General features: G+C 33.7%; 1 protein-coding gene and 1 long non-coding RNA gene across 2 annotated transcripts in view; one reads left to right on the top strand and one right to left on the bottom strand.

The window, feature by feature from the left end:
* Positions 1 to 21,387, bottom strand: part of LOC123544996 (protein jagged-1b-like) — a 70,167-nt gene that overhangs the window by 12,504 nt on the left and 36,276 nt on the right. Inside the window, exons 13-20 of the mRNA XM_045331202.2 lie at positions 20,607 to 20,771; positions 20,140 to 20,253; positions 6,550 to 6,663; positions 6,064 to 6,177; positions 5,611 to 5,755; positions 5,102 to 5,187; positions 4,672 to 4,910; positions 2,342 to 2,608 (exon numbers count right to left, since the gene is read on the bottom strand). Coding sequence (XP_045187137.2) covers positions 2,342 to 2,608; positions 4,672 to 4,910; positions 5,102 to 5,187; positions 5,611 to 5,755; positions 6,064 to 6,177; positions 6,550 to 6,663; positions 20,140 to 20,253; positions 20,607 to 20,771 — 1,244 coding nt within the window. The remainder of the gene's footprint in view (positions 1 to 2,341; positions 2,609 to 4,671; positions 4,911 to 5,101; positions 5,188 to 5,610; positions 5,756 to 6,063; positions 6,178 to 6,549; positions 6,664 to 20,139; positions 20,254 to 20,606; positions 20,772 to 21,387) is intronic.
* On the top strand, positions 7,070 to 16,136 carry LOC123557449 (uncharacterized). Its single transcript, XR_008370384.1, has 4 exons — positions 7,070 to 7,562; positions 11,653 to 11,763; positions 12,577 to 12,657; positions 14,163 to 16,136. It is a non-coding gene; the product is annotated as an uncharacterized LOC123557449 (long non-coding RNA).

Raw genomic sequence — 21,387 nt, 5'->3', positions numbered from 1 at the left:
GACTCCGACTGTTGAAAAAGGGCGTTGAAATCAAACGAACAAACAAACAAACTTACTGCATCACAACATACATGTCAATCCTAATATTAGTTATATTCACAGACGATATTTTGAACATCGTTTATATACAAAATATTTTCAATAGTAAAATGGGTAAGTCAGGCAAGTAAACTCTCCATGCAATATGATTCACCTTGTTGTTTGGCACGGAAGAGTTCACCATATTGTCTTACCTTTTTACTGTTTCTGTATATAAACTTTTGTCAAAATATCATTCTTAACTATGTGTTTATATTTTCGTGTGAACAGTTAAGACGCAATACTGACGTACAGTGAGTTAATAACGACTCTGATGAAATGACTCTATGCGTTATGTGTGTGGTATTAATTTAATAGCAGTTTTTTTACATGCACTATCGAAGGTACTTTACTTTCGTTGGAGGGATTGAAGCCCTTTCTTTATGCTTAAAAAGAAGGTGTTTGAACTACAACCCTGTAATAGTAGTAATTTGTGTTGTTTCACACGTATAGCGCAAAGCTACAATAAATACCATTTTAGCTGCAACTAACCACGAACTAGGTGAGCAGTGGAATTTACAATGGAGCAGCATCCAAGGCTACGATCTATGCTCTACACTATAATGTCACAAATACTACCCTTTAAAACTACCTTAGGGACACTTCAATTGCGTGTTTATGAAAAACGTTGTTTATGCATCAAGATAAAAAAAAAAAAAAACAGCACTTTAATACAACTGAAGGAGATTGGAAATAACGTTTTCATAAATTTTATTTCAAACATATAACCGAGTGTTAACGTTTAAATAATTATGTTTGATAACACGCGCTCGTAATCAATAATAACAATGAATCTGACGCGCTATTCTCTATAACACAGCGACTTTCTAAAAAAAAATAAAAAAGATCAGTTATGCTAGATGGATACTCATTTCTATGAACGTAACACGAGTAAGTTAAAACTCACTTCGTGCAAGTATCTCAAGCAACGGTATCATTTTTATGAGTTTACTCCCACACATAGCATAAATTTAGCGGCACCCACACATAGCATGTTTTTATTTATTTAAAAAACGAGAGGAATACGCTATATTTCTTAACGATCATTTTGCAACTGTCAAACAAGGTAAAATTACATTCTCGGTTCCATTTGCACTGTCGCTGAACGCATTTTTAAGAGTTTTATAAACGATTTTAACAGAATGCACCCACACATAGCACGTCGGCAATCTGACTGAAAAATGTGTGGTTGCACTTTTCGACAAAAATACGAATTTATTCTTCTCAAACTGATGGGCCGTGATTGTATCTTTCTTATGGCCGGGCCCTCGTCTTCATTTGAATAAAATTGGTGCAGGATTAAGAAAGTTATTATGAAAAATGTTCCTTGAATCGACGGCTGTTTATGTTTTTTATACCCACGCATAGCCATAAAAGTCACGTGGCATAGGCACCGTGGTCATATAAAAAACATGTGGCGTGTCTTTGTATTGAAGCGTGTTATAACTTAGAGTCTTTGTCACGAACATATCAAATTATTGGGAATCGTGTATCTTCATTGCATGCAGCTGACAAGTTTTATAAGACGCGGTGGAAATAATTTGTCAACATGTCTTTTCTGTCCCAGATGATATAGATTCTGCTAACAGCATACTGCTGTGAAGGATTTCTGGAGGATCACTGTAAGTGAAACTTAAACTGCTGAATTTTTAGTTCACTACCCATATGAATTTATCCCTAAAACGACAAGAAAAAATATTCGCCTTAGCGCCTGTGAAAAGTCCCTTATATGAGGTCATTATTATTCTATTTTCTAGACTTTTGGGATCGTGGAGTACGTCCAATTTCTGGGTAACAACTCCACTTAAGTGGGTGCTTGGAACGTGTGGTTTGAGCATTGTACTTTCCATTTCATCTCATAAACAATCAAACCGAGTATGCTTTTATTTTTCTTGGTAGCATTCTGTGCTTCCAAAAGATCGTCTTGTTGATTTATTAGCCGGCAGGGGTCTAGCCGGCAGTGATCTAGACGATATATTTTAACAATATTGTATAATACTAAACAGTACATGCACATGTAATATTAAAACTATCTTCCTAATATTTACTTAGTATATCAACCAGCCATAACATGACATTGAATTAATGAATGCCCAAACCATTTTGTTTTCATTTATTTACCCTTAGACTTTATTGGGCAGATTGAAATGATCATAAGTCTATTCTTAATTGAAATAACACTGAAATAAGCATTCAGTTGTTTTACATACAAGAAAATATAATTATAAATCAAGGTCGAGCTCTTCAATGATAAAGTACTCACAACTGGAAGCTTTGATTTATCAAAAACAAGCGTAATCTTGGCACAGTTTCTTTTCATCGTTTGGCCTTCATGGTAACAGAAGTGTTCGGGGGAAACAGCGGCGGCGGCTAATGTGTTACTTGTCGGCTGGCATTCTCCCCATGGTAGACACGGTGGCGTCAAACATGTAACATGCCTCTGAATAACACACGTCTCGCCCACTGCACACGGTACCACGTGACTAGTAATGTTTGGAATTGTTGCACAGTTTTCTGGACCACACTTAAGCTTGAAGAAACAAAACAAATTTACCCGTAAGTCAGATCTTTTGAAAAACAGTGAGATTGAATGATTCTTTGTAAAGGGCACATGAGCAGTTAGATAACTTATAATGTGAAGGACCGATCCTGAATAACCGTGATCGTTTTGAAAGAATTAATTCATAAGACAGTCTCGACGTAAACATTTGCATGCTTTTGCGTAAAATTCTTTAACGGCTTCTTATCAAATGAGGCTTAATCATACCGAGTCTTGCATACAGATGTTATTGAAAAATTAAACAAACAAGAATTCTTAAAATGGCCTGTATAAGACCCCTAACAGTTAAATATGAATTTTGCTTATTTTAGGAAGTAAGTTTAACCACTCACAGACGCCCGGAGTACATGTAATAAATTTCAATGTTGATGCTTTACCAGCACCAATCAGTTGCAAAACTAGAAATACTTGTTGAAAAGGTCAGTGGTAAATGTGTTCGAAATATTAAAATATATTTACGAATATTTTTAAATTTGTGTTTCCTTAGGATGCTCATGTGCATATACATTATGCATTATTATTATATATACATGTATTAAAGCACCAGAGTTTGAAATATACTGATTTTTACAGGAAATGATGTTCTATTACATTTGAGCCGTGCCATAAGAAAACCAACATAGTGGGTTTGCGACCAGCATGGATCCAGACCAGCCTGCGCATCCGCACAGTCTGGTCAGAATCCATGCTGTTCGCTTTTAAAGCCTACTGCAATTAGAGAAACCGTTAGCGAACAGCATGGATCCTGACCAGACTGCGCGGATGCGCAGGCTGGTCTGGATCCATGCTGGTCGCAAACCCACTGTTGGTTTTCTCATGGCACGGCTCATTTCTAGACTCATGTGTTATACTGGTAAATGAAGAGACTTTTTTTCTATTTGTTAACATACAACCTAAATGTTGAATATTCTAGCATTCACTTTCATTTATCTATGAATGCAGACAGACAAATTATCTGCAAAATCTAACTAAAAGACACTGAGACGAAAACACATTTCTGTTCTAATAACAAGGAAATTTTACTTATTGATTAATAAAGATTGTGTAGAATATGTAAACACAAGTTCATGCAAATTGATTAGTTTCGGCAAGTGGTGCATGTTATACACGAACATTTCCGTTTTAAATTTTTGCCAAAAAAAAGAGAACATCTTAGTCACTGATTTTACAAAAAAAAATATGTTTTTGAAATCCAAGGGATACATATACTAGCTACATGTTATGATAAAATCTACACAATATCTGGATCATTTCTTTTTTGGGCAAATCCCTTAGGCAAATTCATATAAACATATCAGTTGTCCTTTCGCAACTAACGAACAGAACAGAACAGAACAAAACAGCACATAGAAATCTCTCTGACTTGCACAAGGTACATCATCAATCATATAAGAATATAAGTTTTTTTAACAATACATACAGGTCAAACGCGATCTATGGTGTAGTGTAAACGTAGCTTATAACAAATATTTAAATGCGGCATTTCAAATTATCTAAGGATGATTAGTATAATGAAAAAATACCTAAACGTATTCTATGATAATGTTATATTGCAGTACATTATTAAAATCGAAGTTTTGGTATTTATAGCATTTTTACAATATATTGCTAATTTGAATAGCATTTCTCTGTTGTTACTTTGTATGAATATCTGTTATGTGCTTGGTCTGGTATAGTATTATTTTTTAATATATTGTTTTTACATCTTTGTAACAGGGACACAGAAGAATATAATTAAACTCGTCTTTCAAATCTCATTCATTATACCACTGATTTCTCTGTAATCTATTTCTTGTGTACCGTCCAGTATGTATTATAAGCCTATGTGCAGAAATCTGCGGCAGTAGTGTATTCTTTTAAACAATGTGATTGGTCGTTTAAAAAGAAACAACAATATTTAGTTTGCTCCGAACAATAATGATAACATGAACTATTTTAGCTTTATCAAAAAAAAACATTATTGATTGTCTTAAGCATTATTCCTGTTGTTACTATTTATAATAACTGAAGATGAATAATAAATTCTGTTTTACTTCTTTATAGGAAAGTTCCCCGTCATCACAAGAGTAAAGCTTGCAGTCGTGTTTCCATGTTTGTCCAGACCGGAAAGAACGTCTGTTAAACACACATGATTGCGCTGCCGGTTCGTGACCTCTGACCTTCTCACATTTGTCACCTGACCTCCCGATAGGGCATATACATTTGTACACTCCTATCCCATCTATACACGTGCTGCCGTACGTGCACGGGTTTGACAGACACTCATTGATATCTGATAAATATCAAAATATACACGTGTTTACTGCTGGTTCATGGGGCATTTTTTTACGGTCAGGCATAATAAATTTCATAAAATAACAATACTGTTAATAAATCATTAATTTAATTTACTTTGACTGTCAAATATACAATTTACCATATAGCCATGACAAAAATATACATGGAAACTGATTGTTCACTTACTGACTCTACAGTCGGGACCGGAAAACCCAGCAGGGCAATCACATGTATACCTGTTGATACCGTCTACACACTTCCCACCATTATAACTAAAAGTAACATGCGAAGATTAATTAAGAATATATATATTTATAGTAAGTAGGAATATGTATAATCTTAGTTTTTTAATTTTACCAAGGTAAATCCGCTATAATTTGTATTCAGCAAGATTACTTAGTACAAAATAATTATATTATATACATACATGAGGTCTATCAAAAATACGGGTTGTATTCACTGGAGCCGAATACAGCATTCAAGATCAAGCTACTATTGTAATAACCCTATTACATTCAACATAAATAATCTGAGATATCAGCATCGTAGGAAAATGTGAATACAAACTGGTCACTGTCACCATATCCTAAAAGCACAGTAACTTTGAACGAGTCGTAAATTAGATTCATGCTGGAACAGAACTATGAGCATTGGTTATAAAATCGAAAACTAGAAAAAAGGTATTGTCTACAAACCAAGGGAATGGATTGCATTCGTCGATATTTTCCTGGCACGTCCTTCCTTCAAAGCCCAGGCTACAGATGCACGTGAAACTGTCACCACTGTTTACACACGTGCTGTTATTTTCACATGGGCTTATGTCACATGACCTACCAACAGCTTCAATGATTCAAAAATGTGTTGAAAGATACAAATAACAAAAAATATTCCATGGAACTTTGTACACACCAAATAAATTCAAAGTTCTCTATCAATCTTTCTGTTCAATTTTTCTTGTGAATATGAAAAATAGATTTTTTTATTATAAAGCGGCATACAATTTTTGGTCATGTACAATATCAAAAGTGGAGCAAATATTTTTCTGTCTTAAATTTGTTGATAAAAATGTTGTCAATACAGATTTTGTCCAGAGTGGTAAATGCATTGTTTAAACACATTCTGAAACACATTTTTTATAGAAGACTTACGCGTATGGCAGGTATGACCTTCCCAGCCTTTAGGACATTTACACGTGAATGTGTCACCAAGATCCACACATTTGCCTCCATTTGCACACGTAAATACATCGCACTGACTATCCCCTGCAAAAATAGTTTTCAGGTTTACTAGGGTCAAATAATCCGAAAAAAAGATAAGTTCAAGACAGGATTTTTTTACTTCCAAATTTAGAAAGCTTTGTTGCTATGATTTAAAGGGGGGCGTCTCAAGATTAGTATATTGATATTTCTGTTCTGCTTTTAAATGGTCACAAAACAGTTGTTCTTGTTTTGTGTTTCAGATCATAAAATTTCATTTATCAATAAGCATTTATCCAGAGCACTGCTAACGTATTGTATCTATACATGTACAGTAGTTTAAAAGAAGTATGGGCTTTCATTAAGGAATTTTGTGATACATTATAATCGCGTTAATCATTCTCTCTAAAACATAAATAAGCGGTCCTTAACACTTACGCAATGTGCATGTCTTTCCTTTCCACCCAGCCTGGCACTGACAGGCGTACCCAGCAACAAGGTCTATACAGTTACCATGGTTACGACATGGATTCGGGTCACAGTCATTTTTATCTGTAATTATACTTTAAATTGATGTTGTTCTTTTTTTTTAATTTTATCAATATGTGCATGATAAAGACAAGATCTTTTGGAAGCATAGACAGCAAGCAAGGAAAATAATTGCAAACTCGGTTGACTGGGTTTGTTCATAATTTGATTTACTTTTTATTTCAGTTTAACTAATGTACATTATGTAGCATAACGGTTCAGTTATATAAAGATAATACGCTTTTGTTTTATGAATTAACGTCTGCAGAAGCCGCAAGATTGTTGGTGCCGGTGTAGCGTGATTATCACACGGTCGTGACCAGGTCCACGGTTTATATATGTTTTTCAAAACCTGCCCAAATGCTTATTCTTTGTTCAATATTTGCAAAATTTTGCATATTAAATTCTCATAGATAGCTTTTGTAAATTACATAATTTGATTTTGATTTTATATTCCTGAAATTTAAATATATTGATTTGAATATGCCCAATTTGACGTATTTTACCGGCTTTTATGGTGCTTCAGAAAAAACTTGCAGAACACAGTAACTTATCTTTTTCACGAATCAGATTGTCTTAAAACTTGCTAGAGGTGTTAAATATTGTGCATGGGACTGTTGTTTGTGAATAGCTACGCAAAATAATAAGATTTACACGCTCTGAAAATCACCTTTTTGTCTAAAAATCTACGAAAAACATGGCCGCGGTGCGCAAATAATGAGTTGGTTATTTCAAAAATGTCCTATTATTCTTCAGTAAAACTTCTTGTTAATTTAAGACTCTAATAACTTGCTTGACATACCCATAGGCAAATATCTGTTATCGGTGTAATTACACCTTTGGAAAAAAAGCGTGATTCGCACGTTTTAATTTCATCATTCGCCGCCTGAAGAGACAAGATGGCGGAGCTTGCGAAATCGAAAGTAAGTAGATTTGCACTTTTGAAATAAAATCTTGTAGATTCTAGATCTTTCTGATTGACAGTCACTTGTTTATCTTACTTATCTGTTTCCACATATAATATGGATCTAGTAGATTACATACAACCAGTTTAAAATAATAACACCTACAGTAGTGTGCGGGTGCTCTAAGACTTCTTGAAGTTCTTCAGCCAAAGCCTGGCCAGAGTGACATAATTTTACAATATAGATCTAGGTCTACTAAGCAGTTGTAATTGTGATTTATTAGCTGTTTTCAACTAATGAAATTCGAAAAAAGTGATCCGTAATTAGATGTTCAGTTGGATATGTAATCCAAAAATTTAAAACGGGATCCATATCATATGGAACAGAGGAGATATTGAGATATTTTGAAATTAATTTAAAAAAAAAACATTTTTCAAAAGGGGATTCTGTTAAAGGTAAATTTTATCTAACGTCGCTTTGTGAAACAATGAACATAAGCTCTGTAGAGCTTTTGAGCGACCCTTTTTTAAGAACAGTTAAAACCAATTATACCTTACCCCCAGCAATTTGCGAGTACCCATTTACAGCTGGGCCGACTGAGGCAATCATGATAAAGTGCCTTACCCAAGGTCACACCGCAATGGGAGTTGCCAGGAATCGAACAGCCCTATCAACCAATGCGTCCGCACGAGTTCTTCATTGATTTATGTTAAATTATGTGGTATGTAAGTTGTTGGCTCAGCTCAATCCAGGGGTCGTGGGTTTGAGCCCCAGTGGGGTCAGGACTTCTCATATGACACTAGTACTGGTTATTCCAAGAAGCGGACTCGAGAGTGGTTCCAGTAAGCTTAAACTCTGCACATTTAAAGCAAAATACTCTTTTTTTCATTACCAACATCTTACTCTCACCAATATTTCACATCTTGTGATGGAACCCTCTTCACAAAAAATGTAGTGAAAAAGGACAAAATTTTAATGTGGAACACTACAATTTCATAACCCCATTAGTTTTCTAAGTCCTAATGTTTTTCTAAGATCTTTATCCTTTCAGCTGTGAAGACACAGTATGTTTTTTTGTTTAATAGATCAACTTTCTCAGACATTTGATGAATGTATATACATCCAAAAATGTCCCCTTTGCAACTTTTTAGTTGTTAAGTGTCAGATTTCTTTTATTTTTTTTTTTAAATAAAATTAGATTATACTTTATTTGAGCCGTACCATGAGAAAACCAACATACCATAATTGGTTTGCGGCCAGCATGGATCCAGACCAGCCTGCGCATTTGCACAGTGTGGTCAGGATCCATGCTGTTTGCTAACAGTTTCTCTAATTCCAAGAGGCTTTAAAAGCGAACAGCATGGTTCTTGATCAGACTGCGCAGATGCGCAGGCTGGTCTGGATCAATGCTGGTCACAAATCCACTATGTTGGTTTTCTCGTGGCACGACTCATTTTCCTTGAAAGGGAGTTACAGTTGATAAAAAAGCAGCTTTCAATTTGACATATTAAGGACTGTTCAACATTCAAAAAGCCAAAAGTGATGTCCCCTGTGCACCCTTTTTTGACATTCATTTAATTTACCATTATATAAGAAACTCTGGACAATTTAAAATTCATTGTTTGCATTTTTTCAGAAGTAACCAGTTTTCAAGTTAAAAAGTGGAAACATCAATTGTTTGGCTTCTCAAGCTCTTAAGTTTACCCACATATATGTAAATGTTCACACGTGAATATTGTGTAGTCGAGAAAAAATGTACTTACTATGAACATATTCTATGAATATATATTTTGCTGCAGTTTGTCCCCTGTGCATCTTCTTAGTAACATAATAAAGTATGTATGAATTTTACTGTCACATTTTACCATGCATGGCATTTTGTCATTTTCTACTCTCTGTAAGCAGTGCATGTAGAATAGATGATTTCAATGTGTTGGTTATGTTTAAAGTCACTTATTTTTCATTTAAAGGAACACATGCTGTTGAATAAGCATGTTTGTTGTGAAATTTTTTTTATGAACAGTAAACTAATAATGCATGAATATTATACTGATTTTCAGTATGTGTCCCCTGTGCATCTGCAATATAACTCAATTTTGAGTTGAAAATTTTAGAAATTAAGACTACTGGACATTCTTGAAATTTGGCGTGTTTTAAACATTCAAAATTTGAGGAAAAAATTGGTTTTATAATAATATGTTAATTAATTTTCATTAAGCAACAAATTTTCTAGGTAAAATTTTATTTTCATGTCAGATTTGTGCGGAAAGGCTGATTTTAAAAACCAATCTCCGCAAACATTTGATTGAATAAGTTTCAAACCATACACATTACACCTATATCTTATATGTTGAAAATATAACTGTTAATATATTTCCTTATCATAAAACACTTCAACATTTATCACCAATCATACTGCAATTGAAATTCACTGAACTTTCAAATTAAAGGCTGAACTATTTTCTGATAGTTTTTTCTCAACACGTTCCCAAAGTTATTTCCTTGAATTTTGAAGTATTTGCTATCATATAAAATAGGTGACCACCATAAGAAATAGGTTTTCAACTCTATGTCCCACTTTTTCTTCATTATTTTGAAAACCACCCAAATATAGAACAATCTGAATGTCCAATTATTTTGACTAAGTTGGAATACGTAAAGGTAAAGGTAATTTTTATTTATCTTTGCTTTGTGAAACAATAAACATAAGCTCCGTAGAGCTTTTTAGCGACCCTTTTTCAATAACAGTTAAATACACAGAGCTAACTTAATTCTGTTTTACTGTTACAGTAACTAATAATTAAAGACACTGATTCTGGTGTGCCTGGTATGTGGCCTATGGGGATGATAAGGTCTGGTATTGGAGGTAAGGGCCAATACACAAGTCTGGACCATTGATAGACTTGCTTTTGTTTATCATAATAAGCTACTGTATAGCTACTGTGCAGTAAATGAATTGCAGGTGATATTTCTCACCTTTGTAGCAAATCAGTTCTCAGCTTTATAACCAGTTTGGAAAGCTTGATTGAATTAGGGCTAAATTTAATACACAAAGTGATAAGATAAAACAGTGTTTTTATCATATTTTTGATTTACATCTCATCATTGCTGTTTTTTTTATCAAAAATGTAAAAAATGCATTCAGGCACTTAGCTTTTAGAAATAATAAATTATGTGTATTTTGAACAATGATATATCTTTATTGTTGGATTTATTATACATAAAAGAAACGTTATTTTAGAATTATGCATTTTTTAATATATAAAATCCTTCTGTCCATATCCCCTTTTTATCTATTAAAAATGCAACTGACGGCTTCTTTAATTTCTAATAAAATTCAGCAATTACAATTTTTTGCAGGTTTTATTTTGTTACTTTTGATAAAAAGATCATAATCATTGAATAAACAAACTTGTAATTTCTCTTAAATAATTATTTTATTGTTAAGGAGTGAGAACTGCTTTGCTATAAGAGTTGTAATTTAACTGGCCAGGACATTACTCAACATGACTGAGCAATCAGTATTAGTATATTATCAGTTAAAATAATTTTGTGTACATTCTGAAAAGAAAAAAGAAAAAAACAGCAATGGCAATATCAAGTCTATAGGGGTTTTATGGACCCTAATCTGACTGGACCAGACAGGATCTTGTATATTGGGGATTAAAAAGTCTGGTATTTGAGGGGTGGGGGGGGGGGGGGGGGGGTCACTTATGTTATAGCTACATTAACATTTTTTTCAGAAGGGCTCTCATGTTGTTACTGATACATTTTTATTAAATAAAGCATGTGATCCAGATCATTTTACTCAGGAGTTTTAATGTATATATAAGTTACTACAAAATTAATGCTAACTAAAAAAAATCTTTCATCATTATACATTATGTTATCTACGGTGAAACTTTTTATAACTAAGAAAATGACCATTGATACTTTCCCATTTATTGATATTGAGTTGAATTAATATTAATTAGAAAATAGTATGTTCCAAGTGGTGATTTTTTTTTCATAAAATAAAATTGTTGTCTGCATTTCAGATATTTCCTCATAGCTGATCACTCCACTGTAACAAACCTATATTATCAACACATATAAATGTATATTTCAGATTGGTACTTGAAAGTCAATGGTTGATCATGATGACCATCTTTAATTTAATGGGGAAAGATTAACCAATATTTGCAGCTGGAGAGGCTATCACCACAGTTCAATGATTTAGGTAAGGATGGACATTCTTACAGATCTATATGAACATGGTGAATGGTTCTTTATAAAAGTATTTGTAAGTTATACTATATAAGTTACAATCTCATAGACTAGCCACTAGACTGATAATTAAGAATTATTAAAAAAAAATTCAAACTTTGTCATTTTTCTTACTTTGATGTAATAGTGTCAGATGCCACTCTAATTTAGTGATTTTATTTTGGAGAAATTACTTTTATGTAATCACAGATTTTAGACTAGCTATATTCACAATTTTAGAAATATTTTTTTAAATATATTATAATCTAGGAGCTAGTATACAGATATCAGTGTGTTTACTGGCAAACATGCCATTAGTGCATTATATAAACATGATAATTTGTAGTGTCAGTATTACAGATACTGGTTTGTTAAAAGGAAAAGTATGGCAATAGGATTTGGAAAAAAAACTTTGCCCATATTTATCAAAGTTCTTAGACTTAAAAATCATTCTAATGTTAAGATTTAGAGAGTAAAATACTTAAAGTTTGTAAAGCAGTTAAAGTGTTTTCATTATATATTGTATGTATGGTGACAGTTGACATAAAATATTTTTGATAATGCAAAATTTCTCTTATAAGGATATCTGGAGAACTTTATGAATATTGAAATCTTTGTCTTTGAACTTGGAATACTTACCAAAATGTAGGTACAGTGTATGTAGAAACTGAGTCCTTTATTTGCTTTTATAACATGTTATTGTTTTTTTTTTACCTCTGTGCTTTATATCATCTTTGCACTATAGATTTTTTCTTAAAAGTAATCTAAAAAATTAATATACTTCCAGTTAAGACAATGAAATAGAAGAACTTCATGCTAACACTTGCATCAGTGGAAGTACTTCTTATTGGATAGAGAACTTTACAAGGTCAGTGATGTTTGTAATGTTTTATATCAATATTTTGTTTTGCCTTTTTAAACTCATCTTAATGGAGCTGTGAACTGCATAGGTGGATTATCCATCATACACAATGTTTAGCTCGACTACTCAACCTGGCGTAAGCATTGGTTCAAGTTTATTTCTTAAGTTTTGTATATTTTAGCTTTCAAAAGATACTGTATGCACATGTTTGACAAGGGACACTGTCAGCAATATTTTCAGAGTGATGCCCCATTTTTATTTAGAAATTTGATTAACAATTTATCCATAATGATAATTATCTCTGCAATGCATTGCAGTAAGGGCCAATTTACAAGGCTAGACTATTGATAGACTAGCTTCTGTTTTATCATAATCAGCTACTATAAAGCTACTGTTCAGTACACAGATTGCATGTGACAATTTTCATCTTTACAGCAAATCACTTCTTACCTTTACAACAAGTTTAAAACACTTGATTAAATTAGGGCTTAATAGTGATAAGATACAATAGTACTTTCATTTTATGATGAATCAAGTTTTATTACAATGATATTTAATTAAAATGCAATGGAGCACTTCATTAATTTCTAATAAAATCCAGCAGTGATAATTTTTTCTGGTTTTATTTTGTTACTTAGATTAATCATAATAATTGAATAAAAAGTACTTGTCACTTCTCTTATTGTGTTTTAAATACATTTTAATTATTTTTGTTAGATACAGGTAAAGTTTTTCTAAAAGGATGAGAATTGCGTTGCTGTAAGAGTTAAATTTTAATTGGTTGGGACATTACTCAACATGACTGAGAAATTACAATTAGTATATCATCAACTAAAAAGTGTGTATATTCTGAAAAAAGCTGCATTTCAATCAATAAAATGCAAAACACTGGAAATAACCAATTATGTATGTACATATCTCTAAAATTTATGATCCTCTGACATGGACAACATTTCAAATCCACAGGTGTTTTATGAATCCTTATCAAACTGGTTTGGACAGGATCCTGTTTAGTGGGGATTATAAATATATAGGGAATAAATTTATGCTAGTTGACCTATAAGAAAATGTAGGCTAAAATTGTCCATATGGCTAGTTTGGTCAGAATTTGGTAGAAAATGAGCATTTATATAAGATCTTGTCATCAAACCTATCGAAAACCAAGGTAGGTAACTCTTGGTTGAAATTTTGACTTAAAAGAATTGAGCACAAGAACTTTAGAACACTATCATATCATGTGTTTTCTTGTTTTTTTTTCTTGTTGTTGTTTTCTTGTTCTTGTTTTGTTTTGTTTTTTTGCTACATTCAAATGTTGAATGTCAGTGTGACCTTCATATAAAGTAGCATATTATTAAGCAAAAAGCAGACTTGTTAAAAAAATGATTTTAAAATGAAAATGTTTTGGATAAAACCAAATTTAGCTATTTCAGTATGCAATATATTTGTCATTTGATACTGCAATTAACTTAATTAAGTGACATCATTATAAAATATTTTTCTATCTGTTTTAGGTCAGCCATCAGCTTTTGAAGTTGCTTTCTTGGCACATCATGCTGTCCAGTGGAGTTCATACCATATGCCAGGCCTTTATACATGGTCAAAGAAGATGAATTTGTTATTCAATTTGTGAAATTTGATTTAAGGAGGACTTTCATATATGATGATTATATTCAGCAGATTATCTTCAAGTGTGCACTTCATAGAATCACAGTTTCTAGGAGGTTTTCAGTTTAAAGTTAGATTAATTGAAAAATACGTAAACCTATCATACTCACCATGGCATCGGCATTGGCATTACACCAGTTTTAAGTTTTTCTTACCAGTCCATATTTTAAAAGGACCTTTTGAAAGTATTGAAACTTACAACAGTAATTTATCATCATTATACCATGTTTTAGGCAAAAGTACATAACTCCATCAAGGATTTGACTGAACTATGGCCCTTTGAAACTTTTGTCACTTGTTTATAATAATAGTCTCTATAGGCAAGAGTTAGTAACACTGTAGAGTAATTTGGTTGAATTATGTCCCTTTTGGACTTTGAAATTGGTTCAGTTTTTGTACAAGTACACATTTTGACATATAGCTTTGAATCTTTCAACACTAAGTCTTACCATTACAATAATATAACTTAAAATAGTTGTTCAACATCATCACCCACATCATATGACACAAGATGCATAACTCTTGCACCAAAATTTAATAAATTATGCCCTTTTTTGCTTAAAATGTACTTGTATAGTGTTTTGATACACTTTATCTTTTATCTCTCATATTACATAATATTTTAAAACAGACTTAGTTATTATGCAATGTCTTCATCAGCCATTGGAGCCATTAGTTGGTGTTTAGATCCTATAATTGTAAAACATAAAATAAATGTTGAAAGTTTCATAAAAGATCGTTTCTTTAATATGATTTTCCATATAGAATCTAACTCCCATCCAGTTTAAACCCATCCAGTTTGTTAAACACTTCTTGAAAAATATTTTTAAAGAGTCTTAGAGTTTCATACCCGATAACTATAATTGAGCCGCGCCATGAGAAAATCAACATAGTGGGTTTGCGACTAGCCTGGATCCGGACCAGACTGTGCATCCGCGCAGTCTTGTCAGGATCCATGCTGTTCACTAACAGTTTCTCCAATTCCAATAGGCTTTAAAAGCGAACAGCATGGATCCTGACCAGAATGTGCGAATGTGCAGGATGTTCCGGATCCATGCTGGTCGCAAACCAACTATGTTGGTTTTCTCATGGCACGGCTCATATTTTTTGATTGACCTACTTAAATAATTATTATGTTAGACTTCATTTACCCGAGGGGTAATATATCGAACGTCATGCTGTAATCTGACGTCATAATTGATGTCATAATGGTCTCTTACCAGTCCATGCGTCAACCGTTGTTTATCGCAGAATATATAGAGCTTTATTTCCTTGTTTATTAGTAATCAAGGCGTAAGTCCGGGTGGTTAAATACTGAAGCATCAGAACGATGAACCTTGGTAAATTAGAAAATGAATAAAAAGAAGGCCTCGATTGTTTTCATTCTGACATGCACATGCACACTTCGGAGAAGGAGGGGTTTATTGTTTTGCAGATGTTTGTCAGTCGGTCGGTATGCAGTCGGTTTCCGGATAACTCAAAAACTCTTGAGCCTAGGATCATTAAGTTGATAGAGAGATTGGTCATATAAGTCCAACTTACATAAAATATATAGAAAAAAAATGAAACTGTTCTAAAAAGAAAGATTGGGGCCTCCGTGGCCGAGTGGTTAAGGTCGCTGACTTCAAACCACTTGCCCTTCATCGATGTGGGTTCGAGCCTCACTCGGGGCGTTGAATTCTTCATGTGAGGAAGCCATCCAGCTGGCTTACGGAAGGTCTGTGGTTCTACCCATGTGCCCGCTCGTGATGACATAATGCACGGAGGGGCACCTGGGGTCTTCCTCCACCATTAGAGCTGGAAAGTCGCCATATGACCTATCATGTGTCGGTGCGACGTTAAATCCAAAAAAAAAAGACAATTATTTTTATTAAAAAAATCACATTTTTTCAAGGAATGTGGCTTTGATGCACACGCCCGATTTGATACGCGCCTGGATACCCAATTATTTATACCCGTTGGTGCAGAAATCATTCCTGAATATAAAAATAAGTGAATGGCCTGATTCAATGGTGAAAGTTTGATTACTCAGCAATTTTGTCTTGATTTATTTTGTTTATATCAAGTACATAATCATATAAAACGAGTTTTATATATAAAAGTAAGAAAAGTGCATTTATTTAGAAATTATCAACAAACAATATATCACTGATCATTTATATGGCATATAATTTTATATATCATAATGGTATATAAGTCTAAAAGCTAAGACCGCCCATGCGATTATCACAGCAAAACCCGAAACCGTGTGATTCTCAAGCCGTTTTTTGTAGAGCCCGTTGTCCAAATGGTTGTTCGGTGTCCGTCCGTATTTCGTTGTCCTGACCATAAGTTTGTCATTGATTGATTGTGGGATTATAAAATAACTTATCACAATTGTTCACCAATCATTAGACGGCGTGTCGCGCGCAACACCCGAGTAGACATCTTACGGTCAAGGTCACACTGAGTTTAAAGGTCAAATACGGCCATTATTGACTTTGTCTGGACAATAACTTCGTCATTGAATGTGGGATTATAAAATGACCTGGCACAATTGTTCACCATCGTGAGATGGTGTGTTGCATGCAACACCAGCGTCAATATCTTAATGGTCAAGGTCACACTTGGAGTTTAATGGTCAAATATTGCTATAATTGACCTTGTCATTGAATGTGGGATTTTAAAATAATTTGGCACACTTCTTCACCACCATGAGATGGCGTATCGCGCGCAACGCCTGTGTCAATATCTCAAAGGTTTAAGTCAGACTTGAAGTTTAAAGGTCAAATATGGCTATAATTGACCTTGTTCGGACAATAACTTTGTCATTGAATGTGGGATTATAAAATAACCTGACACAACTGTTTTATTTGGCACAAATGTTTGTCTCGGTGAGACAGAGTTTCGTGTGCAACTCCCAGTCCTTTTGACAGCCGGCAGGCTCGACACGTGCCCTTGGGCATCTCGTTTTCAAAGTATATATGTCTAATACTAAGACCGCCCGTGCGATTATCACGGCTATACCCGAAACCGTGTGATTCTCACGCCGTTTTTTTTTTAAGGATGTGGCTTTGATGCACACGCCCGATTTGATACGCGCCTGAATACCCAATTATTTATACCCGTTTATGCAGAAATCAATCCTGAATAATATTATTTATCATAATGGTATATATGTCTAAAACTAAGACCACTCGTGCGATTATCACGGCTATACCCGAAACCGTGTGATTCTCACGCCGCCGCGTAGTTATCGCAAGATACGGAAACCTTAAGACAACTTTTAATATGAAATACTTTATTACTTTTCCCATTTTTTTTTTCAAAATATGTTGCTTTGATGCTCACTTTAGAGTTGCTACGCACCAGAATATTAAATTAATAAATGAATACCCCGCAAAAAATGCCTAGTACCCGCCCAGGCCCTGGATTTTTTTAGTAGTTTATCAGCTCGTGGTTATGTATTTCAGTCCAATTTAGATGAAATATGTTGAATAACTGAAACTATTTTAAAAAGAAAGGCACATATTTTCATGAAAAAAAAACTTTTTTTTTCAAGGTATGTGGCTTTGATAATCACCTCCGAATTGATACGCGCCTGAATAGCCAATATTTTATACCCGTTGATGCAGAAATAATTCCTGAACAATTTTATGTATCATTTTGGAAAATATGTGTACAACTAAAACCGACCGTGCGATTATCACGGCTATACCCGAAACCGTGTGATTCTCACGCCGCCGAGTATTTATCACAATATACGGAAACCTTTTAAGACAAATTTTAATATGAAATACTTTATTAATTTTCCATTTTTTTAAAATATGTTGCTTTGGTGCTCACACCCGAGTTCTTCACACCTGAATATTAAAAGAAAAAAATACGCCATTAAATGCTGGAATTATTCTTGAAAAAATTAATGCATCGTACTCGTATTTTATATATGTCTTAAACCAGGAAGGTCTAATATGTATCAGTTGTTCCAGCTTAGACTAACAACGTCCGTTCGATTTTAACGGCCACACGCCGAACCGCAAAAATGCTAAGTAACCGCCCTGCCCTGTTTATTTTAATGAATCAACTCGTCATTAAACATTGATTTTAATGCACTACACGGAAAAATCACGTCGAAATTAATCCCACAGGATGTTGTGTTGCCACGCAGATAATTGCTCAATACAGAATAATTTATTTCTTTAAATAGAAATAAATATATTTTCATCAAAATGTTATTACATTTTAGTGTGCACCCTTGCGATGGCCTCAAGCCACGCATCAGAAAATAAAGTTTTAAAAATAGATGCAGAAGTCTTTCTGAATCATTTTTGCATTATATAGGTAGATCATATATACCTACAATTACGCCGCCTGCATAGACATTTATCGTAGTATACTCCTCACTAGCCGCCCCTGGATTTTTTAAAGTTCGTATCAGTTACTAGCCGCCCCTGGATTATCAAAGATTGTATCAGTTCATAATATTCGGTTTAAAAATAAATGTACGGACACGTGTTAACACTATTCTTAAAAGGTCTGAAACATTTTGTTTATGAAAAAAAAAAACACTTTCCTTTTTCTTAAAACTATGTTGCTTTGATGCACACACCGAGTTGCTACGCACCTGCATATTAAATATCATTCCTGATAACCTGGTACGTGGTTTTTGTATATATGTCTAAAACTAACAACACCCGTATGATTTTAACATACGCTGTACGTCATATTTCTCTATCAAAAAGGCGTCAATTATAATCCGCCCCTGGTTTCTATAAAGACCTATTAGCTCATCATAAAACATTTCGTTTTATTGCAGTACACAAACATATTTATAATTGATTTCGAAGATAGATAGATTTCTTTATTTCTTTCAAAAAAGAAGAGCGTGCAATGCTATAATTATGTTTCCACGCACATAAATAGTCCGCTTATACAGAGTATAATTGTTTCCCTTAAATAAACATTTTACCAAAATACTATTATATTTTAGTATGCACGCACGTGTTTTCCCCATCATTGTCCGCCCCTGGATTCCTAATATTCATGTCAGTCCAATTCAGATAAAATATTGAAACTATTCTAAAAAGAAAGACTTAATTATATTTATGAAAAAAAAATCCCATTTTTTTTAAAGTATGTGGCTTTGATGCACAACCCCGAATTGATACGCGCCTGAACACCCAATTATTTTATACCCATTGATGCAGAAATCATTCCTGAATAATTTTATGTATCATACTGGTATATATATCTAAAGCTAAGACCGCCCGTGCGATTATCACGGCTATACCCGGAACCGTGCGATTCTCACGCCGCCGCGTAATTATCACACGCGTGGTAATATTACCACGCGTGTGATATTCACGCGACACCGGCATGACATTAACCATATTTTTGCATATATATCACTTGAAAATTCGGTAAACAGGAGCGCAATTTCAAGAAAAATAGTTCTACATTCGAGTGATTTTGAGTACGAAGCGATTTCAATGTGCTGAAAACGTACCGAGATTTATATCAATTCTGTATTATATTAAATAAAAACATACTGATTGTTACTTTCCAAAATCGTTGATTTGCAATTGTTTCCTAAAATAATCAGTCGCATACGCATCATGCGTTTCAATACATTCACGGTTTTCTTAATGCCCAGTTCGGCCCTGACACAGCATGTCAAAAATAGAAATGATGTATTAACAGCACGTGAATTGTTTGTTAATAAACTATTTCCAGTTAATATCCAGTGAAAAAAGTAGTTGTTATGCAAGAATATGTAAAAGTACAGACAAGGTTATGTATCACGTAAAATGTGTGTAATGTAAATACAATACTTGGTGTACTAACTAATATTGCAGAGTGCCCCTTCCCATCCGTCACCGCAGATACATTGGTACGAGTTTATTAGATCCACGCATGTGCCAGAGTTGTAGCACGGTGAACTCGAACAGTCATTGATATCTGGAATAAAACATGCACGAATTGTCTAGGCTGCTGACATATTTCTTCTCAGTTTTGTTGGAGAATATTAGAAACTATTTGTTGGAGAATATTAGAAACTATTAGTATTTCAGATGGAGAGAATTAACTGGTCTCTACAATCTCAGAAATTTTCAACTTAAATGACAAACGTGCTGCCAATCATTTCAAACAACATGTAACGTCTACACTACATTCTATTTTTTATTTACAAAAATTAATGTTGTAATGTGATATCTGAAACTGCTTGTTACAGTACTGTACATTACTTAAAAGATATTTTCAGTTTTTAAAAACACGAAGTCAAGGTATTTGTGATAATGCGTGTATCTTACTCTCATGACAGAACTGTCCTGTAAATCCGTCTGCGCATGAGCAGTCAAATCTCCCGCCAGGTCTACTGGTACACAATCCATGCTCACCGCAAATCCCGGAAGATATAAGTTGAATTCCGCCTACCATGTGACTGTTCGGTATCGACATCGTGCAACTGTCAATATCTTTAAAAAAAACACCTTAATAAACAACAGTCTATTCCTTTTCTTTACATGCTTCACGTAAAACTTTGTCTGGTAATGGTCTGATACAGTCAGTTTGACTTTATGTGTGAAATAAAGTGTCTTAAAACATTGCATTGATAAACATTCTAGGAACTGAATATGTTTTGTTCTCTGTCGGCATTGTTCATTGTTTTATATTCCAAACCAAAGATGATACTACAAAAATATTCACGGTTACTTTCTTTTTCCCCAAGGAAATACCAATTATCAAGGTTACGTATAACTTGCCAATCTGTCTTCAAGATGTTTTTCATCTTCTAATACCTTTTTCGAAAATTAATATTTTGTTGATCAAACTAAGATATTACTCAGTCTGGATGAGGAAGTGGAAACAAGACATTGACTGTTCGTTATGAGTGTGTAACAGTGTCTTAAATCGCCCACATACACCAATAACAGCTCATTAATTCAGAATTTTAATTCCATATAATACGTGTAATGACAACTTCTACATATTTGACCTTTGCCTAATTACGAATAAGGATTTCAATAATTCTGGATCTGCAGTTCTATTTCTTGTATAAGTACGTATCTTATCCACCAATTATTTATTTAT

The sequence above is a fragment of the Mercenaria mercenaria genome, chromosome 1 (assembly GCF_021730395.1).
Source record: "Mercenaria mercenaria strain notata chromosome 1, MADL_Memer_1, whole genome shotgun sequence".
NCBI classification, from domain to species: domain Eukaryota; kingdom Metazoa; phylum Mollusca; class Bivalvia; order Venerida; family Veneridae; genus Mercenaria; species Mercenaria mercenaria.
Note: the sequence above shows the minus strand (reverse complement) of the source record. Positions and strands in the feature narration are given on the sequence as shown.